At 38.6% G+C, this 25,059-nt stretch overlaps 1 protein-coding gene across 4 annotated transcripts; it reads right to left on the reverse strand.

The window, feature by feature from the left end:
* Positions 1–7,986: 7,986 nt before the first annotated feature.
* On the reverse strand, positions 7,987–19,348 carry LOC107772268 (uncharacterized). 4 transcript variants are annotated; one of them, XR_012696560.1, is made up of 5 exons: positions 18,775–19,348; positions 16,567–16,681; positions 9,161–9,618; positions 8,711–8,819; positions 7,987–8,529 (listed from the first exon to the last, which is right to left on the reverse strand). XR_012696560.1 is itself a non-coding variant. In XM_016591764.2 (4 exons), the coding sequence occupies exons 2-3, from the start codon at positions 16,660–16,662 to the stop codon at positions 9,166–9,168; spliced, it is 549 nt and encodes a 182-aa protein (XP_016447250.1). In that variant the 5' UTR covers positions 16,663–16,681; positions 18,775–19,347; the 3' UTR covers positions 7,987–8,529; positions 9,161–9,165. The 4 variants fall into 4 exon arrangements, 3 of the variants coding, with proteins under 3 accessions (XP_016447250.1, XP_016447251.1, XP_016447252.1); XM_016591764.2 differs by lacking the exon at positions 8,711–8,819 and having other exon boundaries at positions 18,775–19,347; XM_016591765.2 differs by having other exon boundaries at positions 8,485–8,819.
* Positions 19,349–25,059: the final 5,711 nt, after the last annotated feature.

A 25,059-nucleotide genomic window follows, 5' to 3' on the forward strand; every position in this document is an offset into this window, starting at 1 on the left:
TCTATACGACTAGGTAAGCCTAACAAATTGCGTAATATAAATTAAAGATACAAATCTAGCCAACTAACAAGTAAATATAAGTAAAGTGGTTAAAATATCGCTCGGCATATACAATAACACTCTCTTAAACCGAACATAGCACTCCCAAAACCCTAAATCTCATGAATCACAAGCTAAAGAAAATACTTAGTGTTCTAACTCCGGAAGTCTAAGCAAAAGTAAATACAAGAAGTCTATAACTAAAAGGGGGAATAGAGAGGGACTTCTAGGTCTGCGGACGCGGCAGATATACCTCGAAATTTCTGGATCACCTCGCCTCACGGATAGTATGGGTGAGCAGAGGAACCTGGATCTGCGAACAAAAAACATGTGCATGAAAGGGCGTGAGTACACCATGGTGGTACCAAGTAAGTGTCAAGCCTAACCTCGGTCGAGAAATGACGAGGAAAAGTCAGGGCCCTACTAGTTATATATATAACAAGGTAGAACAGTAAGAAATTTGCAGTAAAATTTAAATACTAACAGTTAATAAAGATGAAATAACAGAAAGAAATAACTCAGTATACAGAGAAAGCAACAGGGATTCTCCCGGGATAACGCCTCGTAGTCCCAAACGTAAACGTGCAAAGGTTCTCCCGAGATACCGTCCCGTAGTCCAAATTGTAAATGTGCAGGGGATCTCCCGGAATACCAATCCGTAGTCCCAAAGTAAATATCCAGTACAGGGGGATTTCTCGGGATAACGTCCTGTAGTCCCAAATTAAACATGCAAGGGGGAACTCCCGAAAATCTGTTCCGTAGTCCCAAAGTAATACACAACAGTATCCACAAGGAAATTTAATGTTCTATACAAGCTCATATCAAGAAAAACATGTAATTCTACCCTAAACATGCTACACAGAATTCAAGTAAAACAGCTAAGACACGTAAGCATGTTTTCCTAAGCTAAACAGGAGGTTTCAAATACTAGTATTGCTCAATTAAAGGAAAAACACAGATATTTACTTTATGAAAACGTGGATTTTCAACAATTAGCACATGTACGCACTCGTCACCTCATGTACAAGGCATTCATGTAACAACAATACCAAAATCCTAAGGGGAGTTCCCCCACGCAAGGCTAGGCAAGCCACTTACCTCGAACCAAACTCAATCAATTCGGAATCACGCTCTTGCCACGAGTTTCCAACTCCGAGTGGCCCAAATCTAATCTAATCAATTTCGTAACGTAAATATAACTACAAACAACTAATTTAGCTAATGAAATCGAAGCTAAGGCAAGAAAATAGAAAATGCCCAAAAATTCTCCCCCGGGCCCACATCTCGGAATCGGGTAAAAATTACAGATTATGAACACTCATTCACTCACGAGTTCACTCGTACAAAAATCATCCCAATACAATGTCAAATTCTTATTAAAAACTCAGATTTTCCATTGACGAACATTTTCCCCCATTTCCAAACTTTTACCATCCAATTCCTTAATTATATGAGAAAAATAACAATAGATTAATGTATTATAACCAAATTAGAGTTAGAATTTGTTACCCTATAGTTCTCCTTCAAAATCTCTCAAGGAATCGCTTTCTACCGAGCTCAAAATCAGTTTTAGAAGTTATGAACTCAAACCCTCGATTTCACTCTTTTCTGCCCAGTAATTTCTGCTTCTGCAAGGGGGCAACCGCACCTGCGGTCCCGCTTCTCCGGCTCAGACTCCGCACCTGCAGAAATTCATTAAGCCTCCAAATTCCACACCTGCGCCCCTTTACTCGCAGATGCGGTTCCGCTTCTCGATCCTTGAGCTGCATCTGCAACAGTTGATCTACAAGCCTCAGACCACATCTGCGGTCAACAAACCGCTTCTGCGGCGCCGCACCTGTGGTCCTAACTCCGCAGGTGCGAAACCAAAAGGTTCAGTACATCAGAAAATTGCCTAAGTCCAAATTCAATTCCGTTAAGCATCTGAACTCACCCGAGGCCCCCGGGACCTCAACCAAATATGCCAACCAATCCTAAAACATCATAGGAACTTAGTCAAACTCTCAAGTCACATCAAACAACCCTAAAACCATGAATCACCCTCCAATCCAAGCCTAATGAACTTGAAATCTCAAGAATTCTACAACCGATATCGAAACCAACTACACCATGTCCGATTGACCCCAAATTTTGCACACAAGTCACATTCAATACTACGGAAATATCCCAACTTTCGGAATCGGATTCCGACCCTGATATCAAAATTTCACTATCGATCCGGAAACTTCAAAAATTCAACTTTCGGTATTTCAAGCCTAAATAAGCTACGGGCCTCCAAAGCACAATCCAAACACTCCCCTAAGCCCAAAATACCCAACAGAGCTAACGGAATCGACGGAATTCCATTCCGAAGCCGTCTTCACATTGTTCCGACTATGGTCCAAATTCTAAAGCTTAAGCTCTCATTTAGGGAGTAAGTGTCCCAAAACACTCCGAAACTCAAAATGAATCATCCTGGAAAATCACAATAGCAGAAATAAAAACCTGGGGGAAGCAGTTAATAGGGGATCGGGGCGTAAATTCTCAAAATGATCTGATGGGTCGTTACATGAACATACGCTCAAGTTCGTAATCATCATACGAACCTACTGGAACCTTCAAATCCCGATTCCGAGGTCGTTTATTCAGATGTCAAACCTTGGTCAACTCTTTCAACTTAAAGCTTCTGAATTGAGAATTTTCCTTCCAAATAAACTCCGCCCTTTAGAAATTCAATTCCGACCACATGTACAAGTCAAAAACATGAAACAAAACTACTCAAGGCCTCAAACCGCCAAACAACACGCTAGGGCTCAAAACGACTGTCCGGGTCGTCACAGCAACCAACCCTGTTCATCATGAAATTACCAAGCACATAGACGTAGACTGTCTATATCAGAGAACTGATTGAAGATCGGAGCATTAATCTGAGGCATATATCCTCTAAAGATCAACTAATTGATTTGTTCACAAAGGCCATGTCAAGAAGTCGACACTATTATCTTATGTGATACACAACATTAGTTTGAGGAAGGGGAGTTGACTATCCTTATTTAGCAGTCCAATTTTGAGGATCTCCCAAAATGGCTAAGGGTCAAATTGTTAGCAAATTAGCAACCCAATTTCAAGTATCTTTATATAGCAATTAGTAGCTAGGTATTAATCAAGAGATAATTGAGAGTCATTTACTTGTATAAATACCTTGTAAGTACGTCATACAGTTTTAATCATTGAAATACATCAGAATTTTGAATTTTTTCATTCCTAATTGTTCTGAGTCTCTGTTTATTCATCTAAGAGAAACAAAATCTCTCTCTAAACTTTTTATCTATTTGTTTTGCATCTCTATTACTACTATTTTATAACGGTTTATAGCTATTATATTATTGCTATTGTTTTCCAAGTGCAGTACTAATATGAGCTGTATCTCAGACATGTCGAATCTACACAAGAGATTATTCTTTTATTTTCTTCCCACTTTCTTACTCTTTAAAATTTTGTTTAGGGACCGTCATAAATTAATATGAAGAATAAGAAAAGGTCCTTGACGAGATTTGTGCCCTGTACCATTTAAATACGAGTTAATTTTATTTATGGTCACTGAATTTTTATATTTGCTACCCAAAAGTTACTTTTTTTTGTTACGTAAAAATCATTCAATTTTGTGTTCATTACACAAAAGTCACTTTTCTTTCTTTTGTTACACAAAAAGCATTTTACTTTGCTCTAATTATCACAAAAGTCACATTTTTACTTGAAAAGTCTAGTATGCCCTTGATATTATATACTATATAATATATTTTTAACTATATATTTTATTTATAAATAAAATAACTTAATATTATTTTATTTATTATTTTTATAATATATTCGTATATTTAATTTTTTCTTAACGTTAATTTTTCAAAATATATTAGTAGCATTATTAAATTTGTCAGTAACTTTAATATATATTAGTAGAGAAATAAATCGGTAAGTACATTTTCGTGAGAAAATTCGCAGGTAAACAAACAAAGAAAATGAGGGAAAAAATCATATGCTAATCTGAAGAAAAATCCCTAGGTAACTCTACATGTGAATTTAGCTGGGATATTTTCTTGGGGATTTACCTTGGCAATTAGTTATTTGGGAAATTATACTACTATAAATTCGGGAAAAAAGTCCAAAAAAATCTACCAAAGTTGGTCGGTAATGGCCAATAATAGTCCAAAACGCGACCATTAACGTGTGGTCGGTATTTTGAAGGTCGGTATATAATATCAAGGGCATAATAGATTTTTCAAGTAAAAACGTGACTTTTGTGATAACTAGAGCAAAGTAAAATGATTTTTGTGTAACAAAAGAAAGAAAAACGACTTTTGTGTAATGAACACAAAGTTATTTTTACGTTACAAAAGAAAGAAAATTGATTTTTGGGTAACAAACACAAAAGTTCAATGATCATGGATAAAATTATCTCTTTAAATACAAATTGAAGTGGAATTGTAACTCCAATTTTAGTACTATATGATAGCAGTATTTATATTTCTTTGCCGATTTGTTCTTTCTAATATTGGGTTTAATTGTAAATACTAACTTAATTTTTGTTTTGAAAAAAGAAAACCAAATAGATCTGCGATATGGATGTTTTAGTCAAGATTCTTTTTTGGGTCGAAAGCAAAATGTTTAATTGTTATATATTTATTTTCTGTTCTTTTCTCTATATATAAATGATGTAATTAACGTGGTTTAATCCATATACCCAAATAGTTTAAGCCGCCCATTATTTTGCACAAGTAATATTAGGGAGAAATTCAAAAATAGCCAGATTTACAAGTGGTCATTCAAAAATAGCCACAGTTTCAAAAGTAATCGAAATTTAGCCACTTTTCATGTAAAGATAAATCTGAACGAAAATACTGTTCAAAATCCGAAAAAATACTCCAGCATAATATACTGGAGTTTACTGGAACTCCAGTCTAATATATTGAAATTCCAGTATAATATACCGGTCCAACAAAATATACTGGAGTTTGGAGCACCAGTGCTCCAGTCTCCAGTATATTATACTGGAGCCAGCAAAGTATACCGGTCCAGCATAATATGCTGGAAGTTCATACATAGGTGCACCGAACTCCAGTATATTATGCTGGATCGGTCTCTGTTGCAACAAAATAGTGGTTATTTTTTATTGACTTAATAACGCTAGCTATTTTTAAATGACCAGTCCCAAAAACTAATTAGATCGTGCTATTTTAACATAATATTATGTTATGAAGAAGTACCGTCGTATTAAAGTTAGAACTTAAGACTATATCAACTAAAATTGCGTTTTCTACTATGCACGCAATTCTGTATGCATGTTGAAGATCGCGGAATTAACTTGTACAAATAATAATTAAACATCAATCTCAAACAAATTGGGATCTTCTATATACATCTGATTGCTTCATTTAAGCTCAACCATATCAAAGGATTATACATCATATACTTTAAATTCTTTTTCTCTCTTTTCAGTTTTCATTTACATCAGAATCAAGTCGACCATCATCAAGAAGAATTACAAAGTAATAAATCATAAAATATCATAAACGATATAAATAAGTAGTACTACTTCTTTAATAAGAAAAATTAAGTGCACTTATGTTCATATCACAAACTACTGGAACATATTACGTACTTTAACACACTCTATATTGCTAGCTAGGGATTTCCAAAATCTTTACAAAATGAAAATATTAACTAAATACATGTCAAACTTAATTAAAAGATTTGCATGAAATTAACCACCAATATATACATTCCAACCAAGCATCTATGGTATCTTCATCTTCCATTCCAAGTTTATCTGCAGTCTCAGTGCCCCTAATTCTCTTTCCATCACAAGTAAACATTATTACTTCATATTTTAGCCCAATTCTATCAGAATAATCATGTAAGAATCTTAACAGAGGAACATCTTTTTCGCAGCTGAAGAAGAAATCTTCCTTATCTTGCATTTGTAGTTGTACTCTAATAGTTGCATGAGAAGTACTTTTCCCCTTAACGTTTGATGCTTCCATTTCCATTCCTTTTCATTTGTATTCTCAACATACTATTTATAGTATATGATGAAGAATTTCTTGAGTTGAGACCTCTTCATGAGAAAGAAAGCCCTTTTAAATTCCAATTATTGGAATACTAAAGGATAGGTTCATTGATATAGACATAGAGAAAAGAGATGCAAATAAATAATCTCCTGCAAATAAATATGAGTTGGGACGATTACACTAATCTCTCTGCCATTTGGTTAGAAGTCAAATAGATAGATCGGTGGTCACCTTTTCACATTGTCAGCACAATTTAACTGATCATATATAGGTTCTCACTCTATTTTACAGGTTGCTATATCATACTTGATATGAAGAGGTGAAAAATATAAACGCCTACCATCAATGCACATAACTTAAAACTTTTTATAGGTAAGTTACTTCTTTTATTTTCTCTCTTTTTTCCATATTCAACGTGAGAATATGAATAGTCCAATTAACTAGGGAAATTTTCATAAATCACTATCTTTTAATGTTAATTAGCTATCTATAGATACTATTTGTTATATTACGGATTGTAGATACGTTTTCTGTTGTTATAAGATGTATTAGATGTATTTAAGCTACTGTATTTATGAATACAGTAGCAAAAATAGGCGTGAATCAGGGAAGTCCAACTAATCTGTTGTTGTATTCGACTATATTCATAGCGTGAAACATGGGATTACAGCTGGACAGATTATTGTATTCGACTTTATTCACGGCGTGAAACAGAGGATTACACTGTTTTTAAACGGAAAGTGAATCAATTAACATAATAGACTCCTAATATAACTCAACAAACTCAAATATAACACACAAATTTTATATTTTCAGTTATAAAAAAGATTCTCAACCGAAAAATACCCCCAAAAACATAGCAATCTTCAAAGAAATTATATAATACATCTAAATACATAATTATATTAATTAAAAAACATATGAATACATTCATGACATATAGCGAGATAGTGAATACAATGAAATACATAGAATACACCGGGATAAATTGAAATACAATGAAAAAAAGATAGTGAATACAATGAAATACACGGAATACAGCGAGATACATTGAATTATAATAAAAAAAAATACAATGAAATACATGAAAATACATCGTGATACATTGAAAACACATTGAAATATATTAACAGAAAATCAAGTTGCTCAGCCCCAAACTCCGTCGTCTTTGTTCAAGAACAAACCCTAATTTTTGGCGAATCCGCCGTCGAGCAAAAATCCTCGCGAATGAAGACAAATCGTTCTTGAATGAAAGCAGGAACAGCATCATTGGACGAGAAGAAAAAGAGTGTACATATAAATTGCCGTCGTTGCCTTCTTTGTTATCCCCTAAGAATTAGGATCACATGATTTGCCATTGAGATTCGATCACTATCTTGGAAAATAGGTATTACAGAGATGCTGGAGCAAAACCATTATGGCCAATGTCAAGTGGTCATCATAATTCTCATAGCTGTTAGCGTGTGAGATAGGGTAAGTTCTCTGTGGAGAGAACAAAGAGGGGTTTTGGTGCGGAGAGGTGATGTGAGCATCGTGTTTTCAGGAAATGGGGAAAAGAATGACATGTATCAAAGTAGAGAAAAAAAAAATATTGTAACTGAATAGCGTATTTAATGGTTTCGGGATAGGAGGTAACCAAAATTAGATATTTTGCTATAAACATTAAAAGATATCTATAGAATATAATTTTTTTAGATGGTATTTATTTAAAATAAATAAGGTGTTAAACCTTCGCTATAGGAGGTAAAAATTCCTAACTTTTTAAACTTCCAAGTGGTAATAAAGCTTCTTTAATTACCAAAAAAAAACTTTAAACTTGTGATGCTGCCATTTAAATTATACCTTTTAATCATTCAATTGCTCTTTGGGAACATGGTGAAGTTGTTCCAATAGGCATAAATGAGAAGATCAAGCTACTGGTTTATATAATCAGTTCAAAAGGCGAGGATGTCATAAACAATTGACTACAACATAAATTCTATAAAAGACAGAAGACATCATGTTTTGTATGAAGACCGAACACTAGATGAAATACAGCTAATCGACATTATATTAACTTTTCCACAGAGGTTTCAACTATTTATAGCGAGAGTGCAATCAAAGATTTGAGAAGAGTGCTCGGCCTTAGTTGAAACAATCAAAGGTGTCAATGGACCGATTTCACTAGTAGAGCACTACTCATTACAATCCACACATCCTTTCTCTCGTGGCTTGTCATTTATACTCAAAATATTTCCAATCCACACATCCTTACTCTTGTGTCTTGTCATTTATACTCACAATATTTCCTCCTTGTTTTTGGTTTACATTCGCTTACCCTCGAAGCTGAACCGAGTATGCTCCATATGCAAGTTTTGGCGCTCACCTAGGGTCTCCCTGCTGATCCTTCAAAGTTAGATGACTTCTTTCAAACTGACACTTGAACAGCGTGTTCAGTCCAATACTGTCATTTAAAATGAGAGCAGAATCACTAAACAAGGAAATATATAGAACCCCATTCTTCCTGATAAAATTTACATACCAAGAACCACACAGCCCCTCAGAATTATACATGCTAGTAGTAACTTCTGTCAGATGATGTCAATAAAAGAAACAATTGGTGGCACACAAATGCGTAAACCTACCGACACTTCATCCTTCAAAATCAAGTTCAATTGTCATGAACCTAGCATTGGCATGGCAATGCACTCGTAAGCCTCTGATGTTGCTCCCTAGCTCGTTTGCCTGGAGCTTCTGATGATGACCGGGGAATAAAAGATTAAAATGTACAATGAGAATGCTATCCGGGTACAACCAGCAACATTGGAGCATTCAAAGCCTTTATAGGCTCTCAACTTTATATTAGTGCATACATTTATCGTATCCAAGTTAACACTTTGAATACTTAGTCTTCTTTAGTAAAGATGGCGTAAGTTGATTGAATCAATCAAATAAAAGTTAGTGAGCAAGTCTTCACCACAATGAGGGGCGTCTATGAAAATAAAACACCGGAAGAAATATTAAGTAGACTGGAATATGGATTCTTAACTTTGAGGCGGTTGAATATTAGTGGATACAATGGGTATACATAGTACCTTTTTCAGTCGAGATAAACTTTGATGTCGATACCATTATCAATGAGGGACTGAACAACTGCTCTAATTTTTCCTTCGAACTTGTCCCTATCTCTAGGAGTATAAGAAGCAGTGTATACATCAGCCTCTCTTGCCCTGTCAGCCAAAATCTGTCCTACAGACAAGCATGCAGGAATATCACTTCGTGATTTGAGCACTGCCTTGATGTCTTTAGAGTTTGTACCAGCTACTGCAACCTGTTTGCATGTAACTCTATGGGTGATAGAGGCTGAAACAAAGCGCTTTGATATGAAAACATCAAGGGTGAATGGTTCCATGTAAGCTACAGTCCGTTGCTTGAAAGAAACATGCTTGTTTGGGTTCTTGGACTTTTTTCCCTTCTGGTAAGTGTATGGTCGGCTATTGTCATCGTCAAGGAAATCTTCTACACCAAAAAAGCTTCTAGGTGCTAAACAAGGCTGTCAAATGAAGCAACAAAATTATTCAGGGAGCTATGTTTCAAGAATATCTGGGTGTATCTTTCTAATAAGATATAAACGGTAAAGGGTCAAAAATACCCCCTCTACTATGCCTTCTCACAATACCCATAAAAGATATATACAGGTAAGTGGAAACACCCAAATTTCGCAGATGAAATAGAACTTGTATACTTTTTAACACTTGCAAATGAAATAACATTTTATCAGTACTGTAATGTTACAAACACAGGAGGCAAAGCAATGACTGTGCACATCATGTGCTAGCACACAAACACCAAACCTTGATATATACTTGAACACAATTTTCCCCACTTCTCTTTTCCGTAACTCTTACTCCTAACAAAAGGGAAAAGTGTTAGGTGCTACAGCAAGCCCACATATACAAACATTGGAGGCGGAAGGCCACATTTGTAACATCACAACTCTGCAACCATGGAAAGAAAGACACAAGTATACAAACATGTAAGCAGGGCCAGGGGCGGAGCTAGCTCTTCGGCTACGAGTTGAGCCGAACCCAATAGCTTCGGTCCAAACCTTGTATTACTCCTAAAAAATCTATTGAATAAGTACAAATTATTAATTTAGAACCCACTAACTTAAAAGACTCAGAATTCCGAACCCATAGGCTTCAAGTCCTAGCTCCGCCTTTGAGCAGGGCTGACAGCTTGTGCTACATAGATGGAGTGAACAGCTTTTCGCTTCTCTCTCTTGCTCGAGAGTTATACCTTATTATTATATTTCTTTTTGGGTGAAAGAGTCATTCCTTTTTTTTGCCAGTGAAGCACAGGCACTTAGTCACTTCGAGCTTCATTCCAAGCTAGAAATGAGCTAGGGCCTTGACTTGGAACCTATAATATATTGGTACGTTTTTTATTTGATGAAGATCCAAGCCAAAAGATTAAAGGAGTTGTCCTTCCATTCTAGGAATCCCTTCCTTTTATAAAATCCAAACTTACCTGTATACTTCATTATACAAAAGCAAAGGTGAAAAAATAACGATAAGCACACTAAAACAAACATAAAGTTAAAAATTTTATTAAGCTAGTTTCTCTCAAGAACAACATTCACCTAGCCAACTTGCCTGTACTTCAAATTTAGCATCTACTGTGAATACTAGTTTACTACAACCTTGCATGATATCTGTTACGCAACGCCTTCCTGATGTTCTTTAGAAGGGCAACGTAAGGCTAAGCAACCGATGTCAGTGCGGTTGCTGTCCGCCAATGAGGTCCTCGCCGCACGCTAGACTAGATTGTCAGTGCCGTGCGGGAAAACCAATGTCGTGAGCAAATTGCGAAAGCTGAGAGAGAATTGGGTTTTGAATGATGATGATGATTTTATTGATGAATGAAAATGCTGATTACAATGATGCGGTGTCGAGGGGGAGAGACACCAGAAAATGCTGATTGAAATGTTTGATTGTTTGGTCCCCCTTAATAATGCTTAAAAAAAATAAACCAACATTACAAGACTAGTCCTAATAAAGCTGTAGAAGCACACTGAAATGAAAATGATGAAAACTAGTCTATGATTACAATGAAAAGGACTTAGATTATTACAAGGAAAAACTAAGTCCGATGGCAGCATCTTTGTCTTGCGGGTCAGGGTCTGCGCGCGCGTTGCTGTGGGCGCGCGCGACACTTGATGTGCTGGCCTGAGGCTGGGCGCTGGTGCTTGGCATCAGGGTCTGTGCGCGAGGCGCTGTTGGAATGGGCCTGCAGCTGGGCGCTGGCGAGGCATCAGGATCTGCGCGCGCGGCATTGTCAGGGCGCGCGGCGCTGTTGTCATTGGCCAGCCCTTGGGCGCTGGCGAGAGGCATCGGTGGGGTGACAGAGGCACATGCGCGCTTGTCACTTGGCGCAGCCAAGACCACGGGGCCGACCATGGCGCTAGGCATTGTGAGGCTTGCTAGGCCGCCATGGGGCGCGGCCAAGGGGTCATGGGGCATGTCTGGAAAGCAGCCCATGACATTCTCCCCCACCTAAGTTGGCGCCGTCCTCGGAGCCTTATGATGATGATGATGATGATGTTTCTGATGGTTGTTGGATGGGAGGTCTGCGCCCCTCTGTTCTTTGAGCTTGCTGTTGTAGCGAAGCAATGATTGCATGCGGCTGACATGGAAGACTGGATGGATCTTCCACCAGGATGGAGTTTTGACCTGGTATGTGGACTTCCCAATGCGTTTTTCAATGGGCAGGGGCTCGATGTATTTTTGTTGCAGGCAAGGGTCATGGGTCCTTTCTGCAAACAAGTACCGCTTTGGGATGCATAGCATTACTTTGTCCCCTTGTTGATGTTGGGCAAAGCAAAGCTTTTGTTCGGTGAACCTTTTTGCCCGCCCTTGGGCCCTGATGAGATAGCTCCGCACTATCTCCATGTTGCGCTCCCATTCGCTCGAGAAGTTGGCAGCTCGAGGAGATTTCGGCATGGTTGAGGCATTCACCGTTTGCGGGAGAAGCGGTTGCTGTCCGGTAACAATTTCAAAAGGGCTCTTGTTTGTATGATGGCTCTTTTGAGAATTGAAACACAGTTGAGCAGCATCCTGGAGCTTCACCCAATGCTTCTGTGATCCGGTTGCGAAGTTGCGAAGATACTCCTCCAGCATGTCATCGAACCGGTCTGTCTGGCCATCCGATGGGGGATGGATGTCTGAGTTGTGACTCAATGTTGACCCAAAGCACCTGAAGAGATGGGTCCAAAAGTTGCTAGTGAAGCGTGAGTCGCGCCTACTAACAATGTTTTTGGGCAGGCCCCAATGTTTGACAATGTGCGAGAAGAAGAGTCGAGCTGTATCTTCTGCTGATGCATTTTTCGGGGCTGCTATGAAGGTTGCATAGTTTGAAAATTGATCTATGACAACCATGATAGATGCAAGATTGCCGACTTGGGGCAATCCCGTGATGAATCTGAGGGAAACACTTTCCCATGGTCTCTGAGGGACATGTAATGGCTGCGAGGGTCCCGGCTGTGATGAGTGATCCGACTTGTCCTTGTGGCATGGCTGACAAGTCTTCACACGATGATGAGCGTCACCAGTCTTTTGAGGCCGATGACATGATGACTGATTGTTGCTGCGAAGGGTAGCCTGAACCTGGGGTTCATGTCTGTTGACTACCTTCTCCAACTGCATGGCCGAGATGTTTTCAGCGGCCATCTTTATGGGAAAGCATGGTATGGTGCAGGGCTTGGCCCCTTTTTCTCCCATCATCAGGAGCATGTTGGCATATGGTACCGGAATGGTGTTGGTTTGCCTCATGAACTCCAAACCCACTATGATGTCGAAGTCATCTATGATTGCGATGCGCAGGTCGATGCTTCCTTTGTATGGGCCAAGTTTCACCGGGACATTTGTAGCTGTTCCACCCAATGTCTGAGGTGGTGAGTTGATAGCCTTGACGCGGCCTTTGCTCTTTTGTACAACAAGACCTAGGCGTTCTACTTGCGTTGATGACAAGTAGTTGTGGGTGGCACCCGTGTCTATCAATGCGTGAAGGGGCTTGCCGTTCACTTTCAGCTCGACGAACATTAGGGTCCTCGCTTGTTTAGGAGGCCTCTCGTCCATCTTTTCCTTCCCTTTCTTGGTGATTGGGACTGATGTTTTCTTAGGAGGACATGCACTGGTCCCCGCTAAGGCATGTGGGATAGAGCCAACAATTGCATTGAAGGCGCCTACCTGGTTGTCTTCTGATGTGTCTGATGCATCTGTCTCATCCTCGACAGTCTGATGAGCATTGACCTTGATGTTTAGGCATTCATTGTTCCAATGTGCCCCGCCGCAATGACGGCATTCTGAGGGAGGCTTTCTCCCCTGATTGTTGTTGATGGATGCAGCACTGTTGCTGTTGGAGGGAGGAGTCCTAGTTTTGGATGCACTCCGATCTCCCCCACTTTTGCTTGGGCCACCATTGCTGGGATGGTGCCCGTTGAATCCCCCTCGGACAGACGGCTGGGGCCTGTCGTTCTGAGTTCCCAAATGATAGTCGCCAAGGCATTCTGCAGCTTGAATGGCCTTGGGCAGGGTGTCTACCCGTTGTCGCTGTAGTTCCATACGGGCATGAGGTTTCAAACCTTCTATGAATGCGAAGAGTTTGTCTTTGTCCCCCATGTCGCGTATGTTTAGCATGAGTGCGGAGAATTCGCGCACGTACTCCCTCACTGATTTGGTGTGGCGGAGGTCCCGTAGCTTTCTCCTTGCATTGTATTCCACGTTTTCGGGAAAGAATTGCAGGCGTATGGCTACCTTCAATTCGTCCCATGTCTGAAGAGTATCTTCACCGGCCTTGATGGCTTCGTATTTGACTCGCCACCAAAGTTTGGCATCGCCCTGAAGATACATGGCAGCAGTCGCTACCTTTTTGGATTCCTCCAAATCGCCCACGGCATCGAAGTATTGTTCGATGTCGAAGATGAAGTTTTCCACTTCTTTAGCATCCCGGGATCCGTCGTATGGCTTTGGCTCCGGTATCTTAAGCTTTTGTGGAATGGGGGTGAGGTTTGTTGCACCCCTGATGTGATGGTCGCCTTCTCGAAGTAGGCTCTGTAAGGCAGCATTGACGACGTTGAGCTTGTCTGTCAAGTCGTTTATGGTTTGCTGCATGGCAGTTAGTCTGTCTGCCTCATGTTGCTGATGGGCTAAATCGTCGGCACGCTCCTGTTGGAGGTCCTCAAATTTGCCATGAATATTGGCAGTTTCAATGGCTGCCGTTTGTCGGTCCTCGTCGGAGTCACGACTGATGTTTGCAATGTCATTTTCCGCCTGCCGCATTCGGCGGTCCAGGTCGTCCAACCTTTGCACTAGGTTGTTGTTTTGATCAGGCACCGTATCCACGATGGGTCGTAATCGGTCAACCGTCTCTTCTAGGGATGCTAGACGCTCCCCATGATTCACCATGGTCAGAAATGGTGATGATGGCAAATGTGTTCCCTCGTCCGATGTCGAGCCTAGGCTCTGATACCAACTGTTACGCAACGCCTTCCTGATGTTCTTTGGAAGGGCAACGTAAGGCTAAGCAACCGATGTCAGTGCGGTTGTTGTCCGCCAATGAGGTCCTCGCCGCACGCTAGACTAGATTGTCAGTGCCGTGCGGGAAAACCAATGTCGTGAGCAAATTGCGGAAGCTGAGAGAGAATTGGGTTTTGAATGATGATGATGATTTTATTGATGAATGAAAATGCTGATTACAATGATGCGGTGTCGAGGGGAGAGACACCAGAAAATGCTGATTGAAATGTTTGATTGTTTGGTCCCCCTTAATAATGCTTAAAAAAATAAACCAACATTACAAGACTAGTCCTAATAAAGCTGTAGAAGCACACTGAAATGAAAATGATGAAAACTAGTCTATGATTACAATGAAAAGGACTTAGATTATTACAAGGAAAAACTAAGTCCGATGGCAGCATCTTTATCTTGCGGGTCAGGGTCTGCGCGCGCGTTGCTGTGGGCGCGCGCGACACTTGATGTGCTGGCCTGAGGCTGGGCGCTGGTGCTTGGCATCAGGGTCTGTGCGCGAGGCGCTGTTGGAATGGGCCTGCAGCTGGGCGCTGGCGAGGCATCAGGATCTGCGCGCGCGGCATTGTCAGGGCGCGCGGCGCTGTTGTCATTGGCCAGCCCTTGGACGCTGGCGAGAGGCATCGGTGGGGCGACAGAGGCACATGCGCGCTTGTCACTTGGCGCAGCCAAGACCACGGGGCCGACCACGGCGCTAGGCATTGTGAGGCTTGCTAGGCCGCCATGGGGCGCGGCCAAGGGGTCATGGGGCATGTCTGGAAAGCAGCCATAGGCTTCAAGTCCTAGCTCCGCCTTTGAGCAGGGCTGACAGCTTGTGCTACATAGATGGAGTGAACAGCTTTTCGCTTCTCTCTCTTGCTCGAGAGTTATACCTTATTATTATATTTCTTTTTGGGTGAAAGAGTCATTCCTTTTTTTTGCCAGTGAAGCACAGGCACTTAGTCACTTCGAGCTTCATTCCAAGCTAGAAATGAGCTAGGGCCTTGACTTGGAACTTATAATATATTGGTACGTTTTTTATTTGATGAAGATCCAAGCCAAAAGATTAAAGGAGTTGTCCTTCCATTCTAGGAATCCCTTCCTTTTATAAAATCCAAACTTACCTGTATACTTCATTATACAAAAGCAAAGGTGAAAAAATAACGATAAGCACACTAAAACAAACATAAAGTTAAAAATTTTATTAAGCTAGTTTCTCTCAAGAACAACATTCACCTAGCCAACTTGCCTGTACTTCAAATTTAGCATCTACTGTGAATACTAGTTTACTACAACCTTGCATGATATCACATAACAGTTAAAACCAAAAATGCACACTTTCTTCCTTATTAGCTTACTCTTTTCCATTAAGCAATATCATCCATAAATAATACAAGCATTTGTATGTATAAGCATAATATAGATTCCTCGAACCATCTACACGAAATCAACAATAAGAGTTCATCTCAACACAATAGGTGGTTATCTCAAAATGCCATTATGTCCAAAGTATTATTATCCGATTAGATTAAGAAATGCATTGCACCTATGAGGGAAACTAAATTTTCCTTATTACTTAGAAACGTCCAACACCGTCAAGCATTTACTTTTCACAGTTTCACCTTTTTGACAGTCACATGATTCTAGCAAAGATTGAATTCTTTTTGTCAGTGTTTTCAAGTTATTTGACCCTATATGGAACAGCTTTTCATTTCAGTATGTCTTAATGAGTATCTAAAAATTGTTAGGTCATACTAATTTCAACACTATTCCACCTTTCATTTTCAAACACAGCTGTACATAACTCTATCATTCAAGGTCTAAAACAATTTAAATTTCCTTTAATCTCGGATTATATTCACTAGCCAAAGCTATCTATGCACATATGAAAAATAGAAAGGCTACATGAAGTAGTAGATCAAGACAAATAAATTTACCTTTGCAGTATGAAAGCCACTAATTTGCGCACATAGAACAGGCCTAATTGCCTGGCCTCCTCGCACACATAACGTTTCAGAAACTAGTTTCAGCATACTCACATATGAAAGATACCTTTAAAAATAAGCAATGGTATTAGTTCGTGGGTACTAGTCCTGTCCAAACAATAGATATGCAATGCACATCATACAAAATGGTAGCACAACGCAACTAAACAACAGAAAATACTCCCTCCATCACAAATAACAAATATATCCTAGTCTTTCATAAGCACAAATAATTCCATTTTCAGGTGTTATTCCATGAACAAAATTCCAAAGTCATTAACTATTTGAATCCAAAGTTGGGGTCAGAACAAATCAGAACCCACCTATTTTTGGGAGGCATAGTTACTTAACTGATATTCAAATTCAAATTCCGGTGGCATAGTTTTCCAACAAACTAACTTTTAACAATTATTTTTAGTAGTTTCTTCATTCACTACTGATATAAAGAAAATTTATTTCTTAAATTACATGCTCAATATTACATGACATCGGACACAGGGACTAAGAAAGAGAATAGCCCTAATATGCACTACCAGTTAAAAGGAGTAAGTGCATTCACTGAAGCAATATATCGAACAACAAACAAACATTCACCAACCAAAGACTTTCCGCCACCTAACTTGGATGAATTAAAATGATAAAACGTTAAACATGAAAACACATCAGGAATCCATGATAAGAGCAAGTTTTGATGATGAATTTCAGACAGCTGAAAAACATCCTACCTTTCTCCGCTATTTCACCGTTTCCCTTGCTCTTCTCCCTTCCTCAAATTGTTAAACTGAATTTTGTATGTTTAATGAAGAAAAATGAGCTGAAAGGCCCATTTAAAGTGGGCCAATTGCCTAGACAACTTGGGAAAAGTGTCAAATAGACGTTTTAGGACCTATTTAGAGCAGAGAAACTACCAGCTATGTCAGCCCATAAGTAAATTAGTACAAAAACATATCAATTCATAAAATATTATTAATATTAGCCAAATATTATTAATATTAGCCAATTAGTAGTGTCACACCTCCTTTTTCTGAAGAAATAAGGAGTTTTTCCAATTAAAGTGACATTATTCGAAATGGAATTATTTATTTAATTTTAGAGTCGCCACTTGGGAGTGTTTATGGTGTCCCAAGTCACTCTGTTTAAAGTCTATGAAGCCAGAAGACCGGGTAAGGAATTCTGTTAACCCAGGAGAAGGTGTTAGGCATTCCCGGGTTCCGTGGTTTTAGCACGGTCGCTTAAATCATATCTGGCTTAATTAAATTGTTTAATTACTCAATTTAAGAACCTATGTATAACTTTTTTACCGCTTTTAATTATGGCGTTTATGGATTTATCTTGGAAACGAAACACGTGTGTGTGAATCCATTTTATTCGGGTGTCAAAAATCATGTCACGCATAAGTGTACACAATTAGTAACACTTAATTACTACTAAGATTGTTCCCAAAGTCGCGCGAACGAGTACCTTGATTTATTCGGAAATCGCAACTATGTCACGCGAACGTGTACATAATTATGATGATTTGATTAATTAAGAGTGTGCCTAAAAGCATACTATCGATGTGAATTCTTACTGTATTTGGGTTTCATTGTGAGGCCAAAAGATTATGGATATAGTTTTATTGGAGGCCATGAAGTGTTTTACCTTCATGAGAGAGTTTGTTTTTGACTGGGTTCGACAGAAAAGTGGCCTCATTCTTGGTTGAAATCAAATAAGCCCATAAGCCAGAATAACTTTTCAAAACCAATAATATTCAACATGTTAAGGATTTGTGGGTTCAACCTTAATAAACTAATTGGATAATCTGAAAATCCTACAGTCCTCTTTAAACCCCACAAAACCAACATTGGCCCAATAATTCATTTTATCTTTGATCCTTTGAACTAAAAAAAACCATGTGACCCAATATTTAATTTAAACACACATTCTTATCCTTCAACATTTAAAGGTATAGCGGCAGAACCAATGGGAACAATCAAAATAAATCAATATTCAACTAGTTAAATCACTAAACTAAAGCAAATGAAGTAAACTAATCAACACAACAGAAAACGTTTATGAAGGAAATGCATAGAGCTTTAAGGAAATAAACCGATTAAGAGCAGGTATAATACGTACATAAACAACAAGTGAAAATGAAACTTTTATGGTTGAATTTCTAACCTTTTTGTTGCGTACAAAGAAGCAAACACCGAAAAAAAAACAGCAACCCTTACGATGAGCCAAACAGCAACAAGCAGAATCAACGAAGCAACATCCACAGCATCAAGGGAGATTAAAATTGGACTGATATACGAAGTGAAGCAGCCATAGATCAGCAAAAAAAGCTGTGGATCCCAAAATTTGAAGCAGATCTTGACCAAGTCAAAATCAGGATATTGACCTCATGCGAAATGACAAATTCAAAAGCAAGTACAGAACTAAACTTTTACAAAAATTAAGGTTCAAAACGATTTATAAAAAAATGACTGAGTTTTTGAGTGGAAGTTCTGTGGTAGTTGACGGCGGCGTAACGGCAGAAGATACTGCCGGAAACACTAAAGAGTAGAAGAGTGATCTTTATTTTACTTGCTATTGCCACTAAAGTGCAACAATACTGTGGGTTGTAAAAGGGAGGGGGTCCCGTTTCTATGGGAGTGGGGATGGGGTGACGGCTAGGGTTGGGAAAAATGGGGGAGGTTTTTTCGTCTGTTTTGGAGAGGGGAAAGAGCTGCTAGGTCTTTCTCTCTAGGGGGGTATCTCTCAGCCGTTCTAAGGGGGAATATTGGGGCGGCGGGTAGTGGGCTTGGACAGATTTGGGATGAGAATTGACAATTGGGCCAATTAGATTTGACTTTTGGCCCAATTTTAACTAAAACCAAACAAGCTATTTATTTCTTTTCTTTATTTTTCTTCCTCTTTTTAATTAAAATTTCTAATTAAATTAAGCACCTAAATCAAATCTAATTTGTGGGATAAATCCTAACATCTATTTCTAACATTTAAATAATTGATAAACTTAAAACTAATGAAAGAAAATTACTAATTTAAAACTAAAAGCTAAAAATATAAAAATGACTTGTATTTTTTTTGTGATTTTCGTTTGATAATGCATTTAATTAATTTAATTAAATTTTAAATGAAATTAAGGTCTAAAATGCGATGAGATGAAAAATTAAACATTTTCTTATGATTTTTTATGGTTTAAAATACTTCAAAATATGCATGAACATTGCAAATAAATGCAAAACATATTGGATAAAAGTAAAGAAAAAATCCTACAATTTTATGTAATAATTAAAAAACTATTTTGGAATATTTTTAGGAGTAATTTTCATTAGGGCAAAAATTCGGTGCTCATAGCTGCCGCTTTTTGCTTGGAAACATGAAGAGTTTTCGGGCAAAGATAATGTGAGCAATCATAAACAATTTTTGCCCGTTTGATACTCCATGGGAAGCATTTTTTGAAAAAAGTTTGACTGAACCTTGTTTCGGAGGTTGCCTACATATCTTTGGCTATAAAGGAATCATGTCAGTGTAGTTCTGAGAATTTTGGTATCTGGGACTACCGGAAAATTGTGATTTCACTGTTGTTGTTGTTTACTGCTTGCTGAGCTCCTTGTTACACCAAAGTTAAAATAAAAAAGACTAACTAAACCTATCAGCTACGAGTTACAAGATTCTTATTTATGAGTCTTTGAAGCTTGATCTTGAGTCTTGGTTGGTTCTTCACACAGACTCTGATTTGAACCTTGATACTTGCTAGCTGCAGGTGCTAGTTTATTCTTCTTCAGCTTTTCGGATCAAGACGGGACGTGCAAAGCTTGTGACTTCAATCATGTCTTGAGCAATCCACATCTTTTCTCCGTTTTTGCTCTTTGAATTCACTTCTTTTCCTTTTCTTTTCTCTATTTTGGATTGAGACTTCTTTTGGTTATCTCGAACCCTATGCCTCGAGGTATAACCTGCTCAGGCACCAAAATAAATAAATGAACAAAAAATTTCTGCCCCAGGTTTCACTAGGAAAATTTCGTGAGTTATTGGTAACAAAACTCTATATTATTTCATTATTAAAAGTAATAAAAGGTCGAGATTGGTGTACCCTGAGAAAACGGAGACTGGGGAATAGAGACTCTATGTATAAAATAAAAGCAACTAAGGAGTGAAGACCCTATGTTAGAAAAGCTACTAGGGAGTGGAGATCTTATATCAAAAATAAAAATCAAATAGGGAGTGGAAACCCTATGTCGGAAAAGTAGACTAGGGAGTGGAGACCATATACCTAAAATAAAATCAAATAGGGAGTGGAGACCCTATGTCTGAAAATCATTAACTAAGGAGTGGAAACTCTATGTCTAAAATAACTTTAACTTGTGAATGGAGATCCTATGTCTAAAAATCATCAACTAGGGAGTGGAGACCCTATGTTGGAAAAGCGACTAGGGAGTGAAGACCAACAACAACAACAACAACAACAACAACAACAACAACAACCCAGTATAATCCCACAAGTGGGGTTTGGGGAGGGTAATATGTACGCAGACCTTACCCCTACCCCGAAGGGTAGAGAGGTTGTTTCCAGGAGACACTCGGCTCAAAAAGCAACAGAAGCCGATATATTAGTACCATAAAAATGCATAATAAAATAACAGCAATACAATACAATAGATATGAAGTACCGAATATGAAATACGAAAAAGATGGCTGGTATAGTAAAAACTAGCAGGTAAAGCCCTGCATCACTAGACGACCAATGACATTCTTATTCTAACTCCTAACTGGCTAGTCTCACTCTATTGTGCTGTAGAAATATTCACAACTCTCCCCTAACCTACAACCTTAATACTCGACCTCCATAATTCCCTGTCAAGGGCCATGTCCTCAGTAATCCTAAGTCTCGCCATGTCCTGTCTGATCACCTCACCCAAATACTTCTTAGGTCGTCCTCTACCTCTCCGCGTGCCCACTACCGCCAGTCGCTCACACCTCCTCACCGGTGCATCAGTGCTCCTCCTCTGAATGTGTCCGAACCATCTGAGTCTTGCTTCCCGCATCTTGTCCTCCATGGGGGCCACGCCCACCTTCTCTCGAATATCTTCATTCCTAGGGAGTGAAGACCCTATATTTAAAAAAGCATCAACTAGGGAGTGGAGACCCTATATCTAAAAATCATCAACTAGAGAGTGGAAACCCTATGTTGGAAAAGAAACTAGGGAGTGGAGACCCTATATATGAAAATCATCAACTAGGGAGTGGAGACCCTATGTCTAAAATAACTTCAACTAGGGAGTGGAGACCCTATGTTAGAAAAGAAACTAGGGAGTGGAGATCCCATGTCTAAAAAAGCATCAACTAGGGAGTGGAGACCTTATGTTGGAAAAGCGACTAAAGAGTGGAGACCCTATGTCTAAAAATCATCAATTATGGAGTGGAGACCCTATGTTGAAAAAGCGACTAGGGAGTGGAGACCGTATGTCTAAAAATCATCAACTAGGTAGTATAGACCCTATGTCTAAAAATCATCAACTAGGGAGTGGAGACCTTCTGTTGGAAAAGAGACTAAGGAGTGGAAACACATTTTTGGATTTTGAAGGGAAAAACATATTTTTAGATTTTGATTGATTATTTTTTCTGAATGAAAGACTTCAAAAGAGAAGGAAAATATTTTTGGGTTTAGAATCTTTTTTTTTTGTTTTGAATTTTTTATGGAAAGACTTCTAAAGAAGTAATTAAAGGAAAATATTTTTGGATTTTTTTAAAAAATTGGGGCTGGAACCGATGAGGTTTGCCTACATATCTCACATTTGGTGAGAACCTAACCCGCATAGTTCAGTCAGTTTTGACATAATCGGAAAACATGTTATTGAATCATTTTGAAATGACTTTTTTTAAAAAATTTCAGCATTTTTCGAAAAATTTCGGTAGAGTTTCGGGACATTTTCAAATACCGAGTTTTCAGAACCGGGCTAATTTCTCTCCTACTTCACTCTTAGTTTTTCTTTTGATTTTTCCCCCAGCCGATCAACATACAAGTCGAAGCAAATAAATATTCAAATAGCACGTAAGTTTATTCCAGGTACAGTTGTCCTAGACGGACACAACCCTTGTGTTGAGTCCCCAAAGTCAAATACACGTGATGCAAACAAAAGTTCCGATTAGGGATCCGGCATAAGGCTATGTTATTCTAGGTATAAACCTGGGGTTGTGTTCTAAATATGGCTTACCCAAGCGGACAGCTTGAGCCGAGGTGGGGGCAATGTACCGGGAGCACGAAAGTCTACCCGGCCTAGTTGCTGGCCCAACCTCGTTCTATTTGGTATGGCTTCTAACAGAAAAGTGGGTCACGCGTACGTGTGCACCATATTTTTAGAAGACTCATAAGTGAGGCGTAAGAAGACAGTTTAATATAGTTCAAATAATATCAAAACGGTAAATGAGAGGCAATTAGCACATTAGGCCCACAAACACATTAATATCAACAAACAATAAAACCAAGTACAGATTAAATTAACAAGCTCGAATTCTGAACCCTGAACCAGAGATTTTGGGTTCAATCCCCAGCAGAGTCGTCAGGGTTGTCACACCTTATTTTTCCAAAGAAATATGGAGTTTTTCCAATTAAAGTGATATTTTCCGAAATGAGATTATTTACTTAATTTTAGAGTCGCCACTTGGGATATTTGTTATGGTGTCCCAAATCATCAGTTTATTTTAAAATCCCAAATCGAGGAAATTGACTCTTATTTATGGCCCGCGAACACAGAAGACCGAGTAAGGAATTCTGTTAATATAGGAGAAGGAGTTAGGCACTCCCGAGTTCCGTAGTTTTAGCACTGTCGCTTTAATCATACATGGCTTAACTAATTGTTTAATTACGTATTTTAGAACTTATGTGTATTTAAGCTTTTACCGCTTTTTAGTTATGGCGTTTATGGATTTAATCTTTGAAACGGATTACATGTGTGTAGATCCGCTTTATTTGGGATGCTAAAATCATGTCACGCGAACGTGTACACAATTAGTCACGCTTTATTAATTTAAGATTGTTTGACCGAAGTTGCGCGAATGCATGACTCGATTTAATTTTGGAAAAATCGTAATTATGTCACACGAACGTGTACACAATCACAATAATAATTTAACCTGCGCCTAAAAGCATTTCTACGAGTATTTATTTTTGAAATCGCGCGAACATGTACATAATCACGATAATTTGATTAAATACGTGCCCAAAAGAAACATTTCTACGGATGTTTGTAATTCAATTCTTATTCTAATTTGAGATTATCAGTAAAGTCATAATTTACGAAAAACTCTTTATAAGATCGATTATTGAATTTTTATCCAAATCCATTTTTTGACTAAGTGAGAGGAAATCGAAGGGGATAACTCATAAGATGACAGGATAAAGTAATCATTTAAGTGGACCGAATCAATTTGACTGTTAGCATCTGTTGTTTAAAGGCAATCAAGTTATGAAATTCTAATAAGATATTGTTACCGCATCAGCTGAATACAAACAAGTGCGAGCTTAATTCCATTAAATATTGGCGAAAGACCTCTAATGGGCTAAGCAAATTGCATGTGGATTTTAAATGAGGCCCAGATGTGCTAACCCCTTGTAAACAGATCAACATCAGCACATAACACTGGGCTCAACATTGAGCCCAAATGGATAAGGAAACCCCAATAATCAACTGGTAACATGATTTCTTCCGTTGGCCAAATACCTTTTCAATGAAATTAGCACACGCCATGTCCAATAAAGGATAACAAATCTTAACTATCTAGTATACGATTATACACAATTATACAAGCCTAAAAAAAAACAATATCCATTTGCAACATTAAGGAATTACAAGTTTTGAATCACAGTTTCAATTACTCTAATCACAATTCATGAATGACTACATAAACCTGAAAAAACAGAGTAATCATGACAATTGAACTTGTCACACCTCCTTTTTACCTTACACCCTGGAAGAGGGTGTAGATGGGAGAGTTTTTTCCAACTTAAAGTGACAATCGAAACAGGATTATTTATTTATTAAATTCAGAGTCGCCACTTGGGATAATTTTATGGTGTCCCAAGCCACCGGTTCAAATCCCGAATCGAGGAAAAGATTGATTCTGTATTACAGTCCGCGAACACAGAAATCCGGGTGCAACAACCCCGATTGAATTATTTGGGCCCACTCGTTACCAATGGGATCAGGGGTACTTCCAGCAAGAAATATATCAAGGAATTCTATTAACCCGGGAGAAGGTGTTAGGCATTCTCGAGTTCCGTGGTTCTAGCACGGTCGCTCAACTGTTATGATTGGCCTATTATCTGATTTAATACATGTTTTAGCCTATGGTTCAATTTTAACTTATCAACCGCTTTCATTCATTTTTCAGAGAAAATTGTAACGTTATTAAAACACGTCTCAAAACACGTCACATAAATGTACCCGTGGTCTTTGACAT

The sequence above is a fragment of the Nicotiana tabacum genome, chromosome 11 (genome assembly GCF_000715075.1).
Source record: "Nicotiana tabacum cultivar K326 chromosome 11, ASM71507v2, whole genome shotgun sequence".
Classification (NCBI taxonomy): domain Eukaryota; kingdom Viridiplantae; phylum Streptophyta; class Magnoliopsida; order Solanales; family Solanaceae; genus Nicotiana; species Nicotiana tabacum.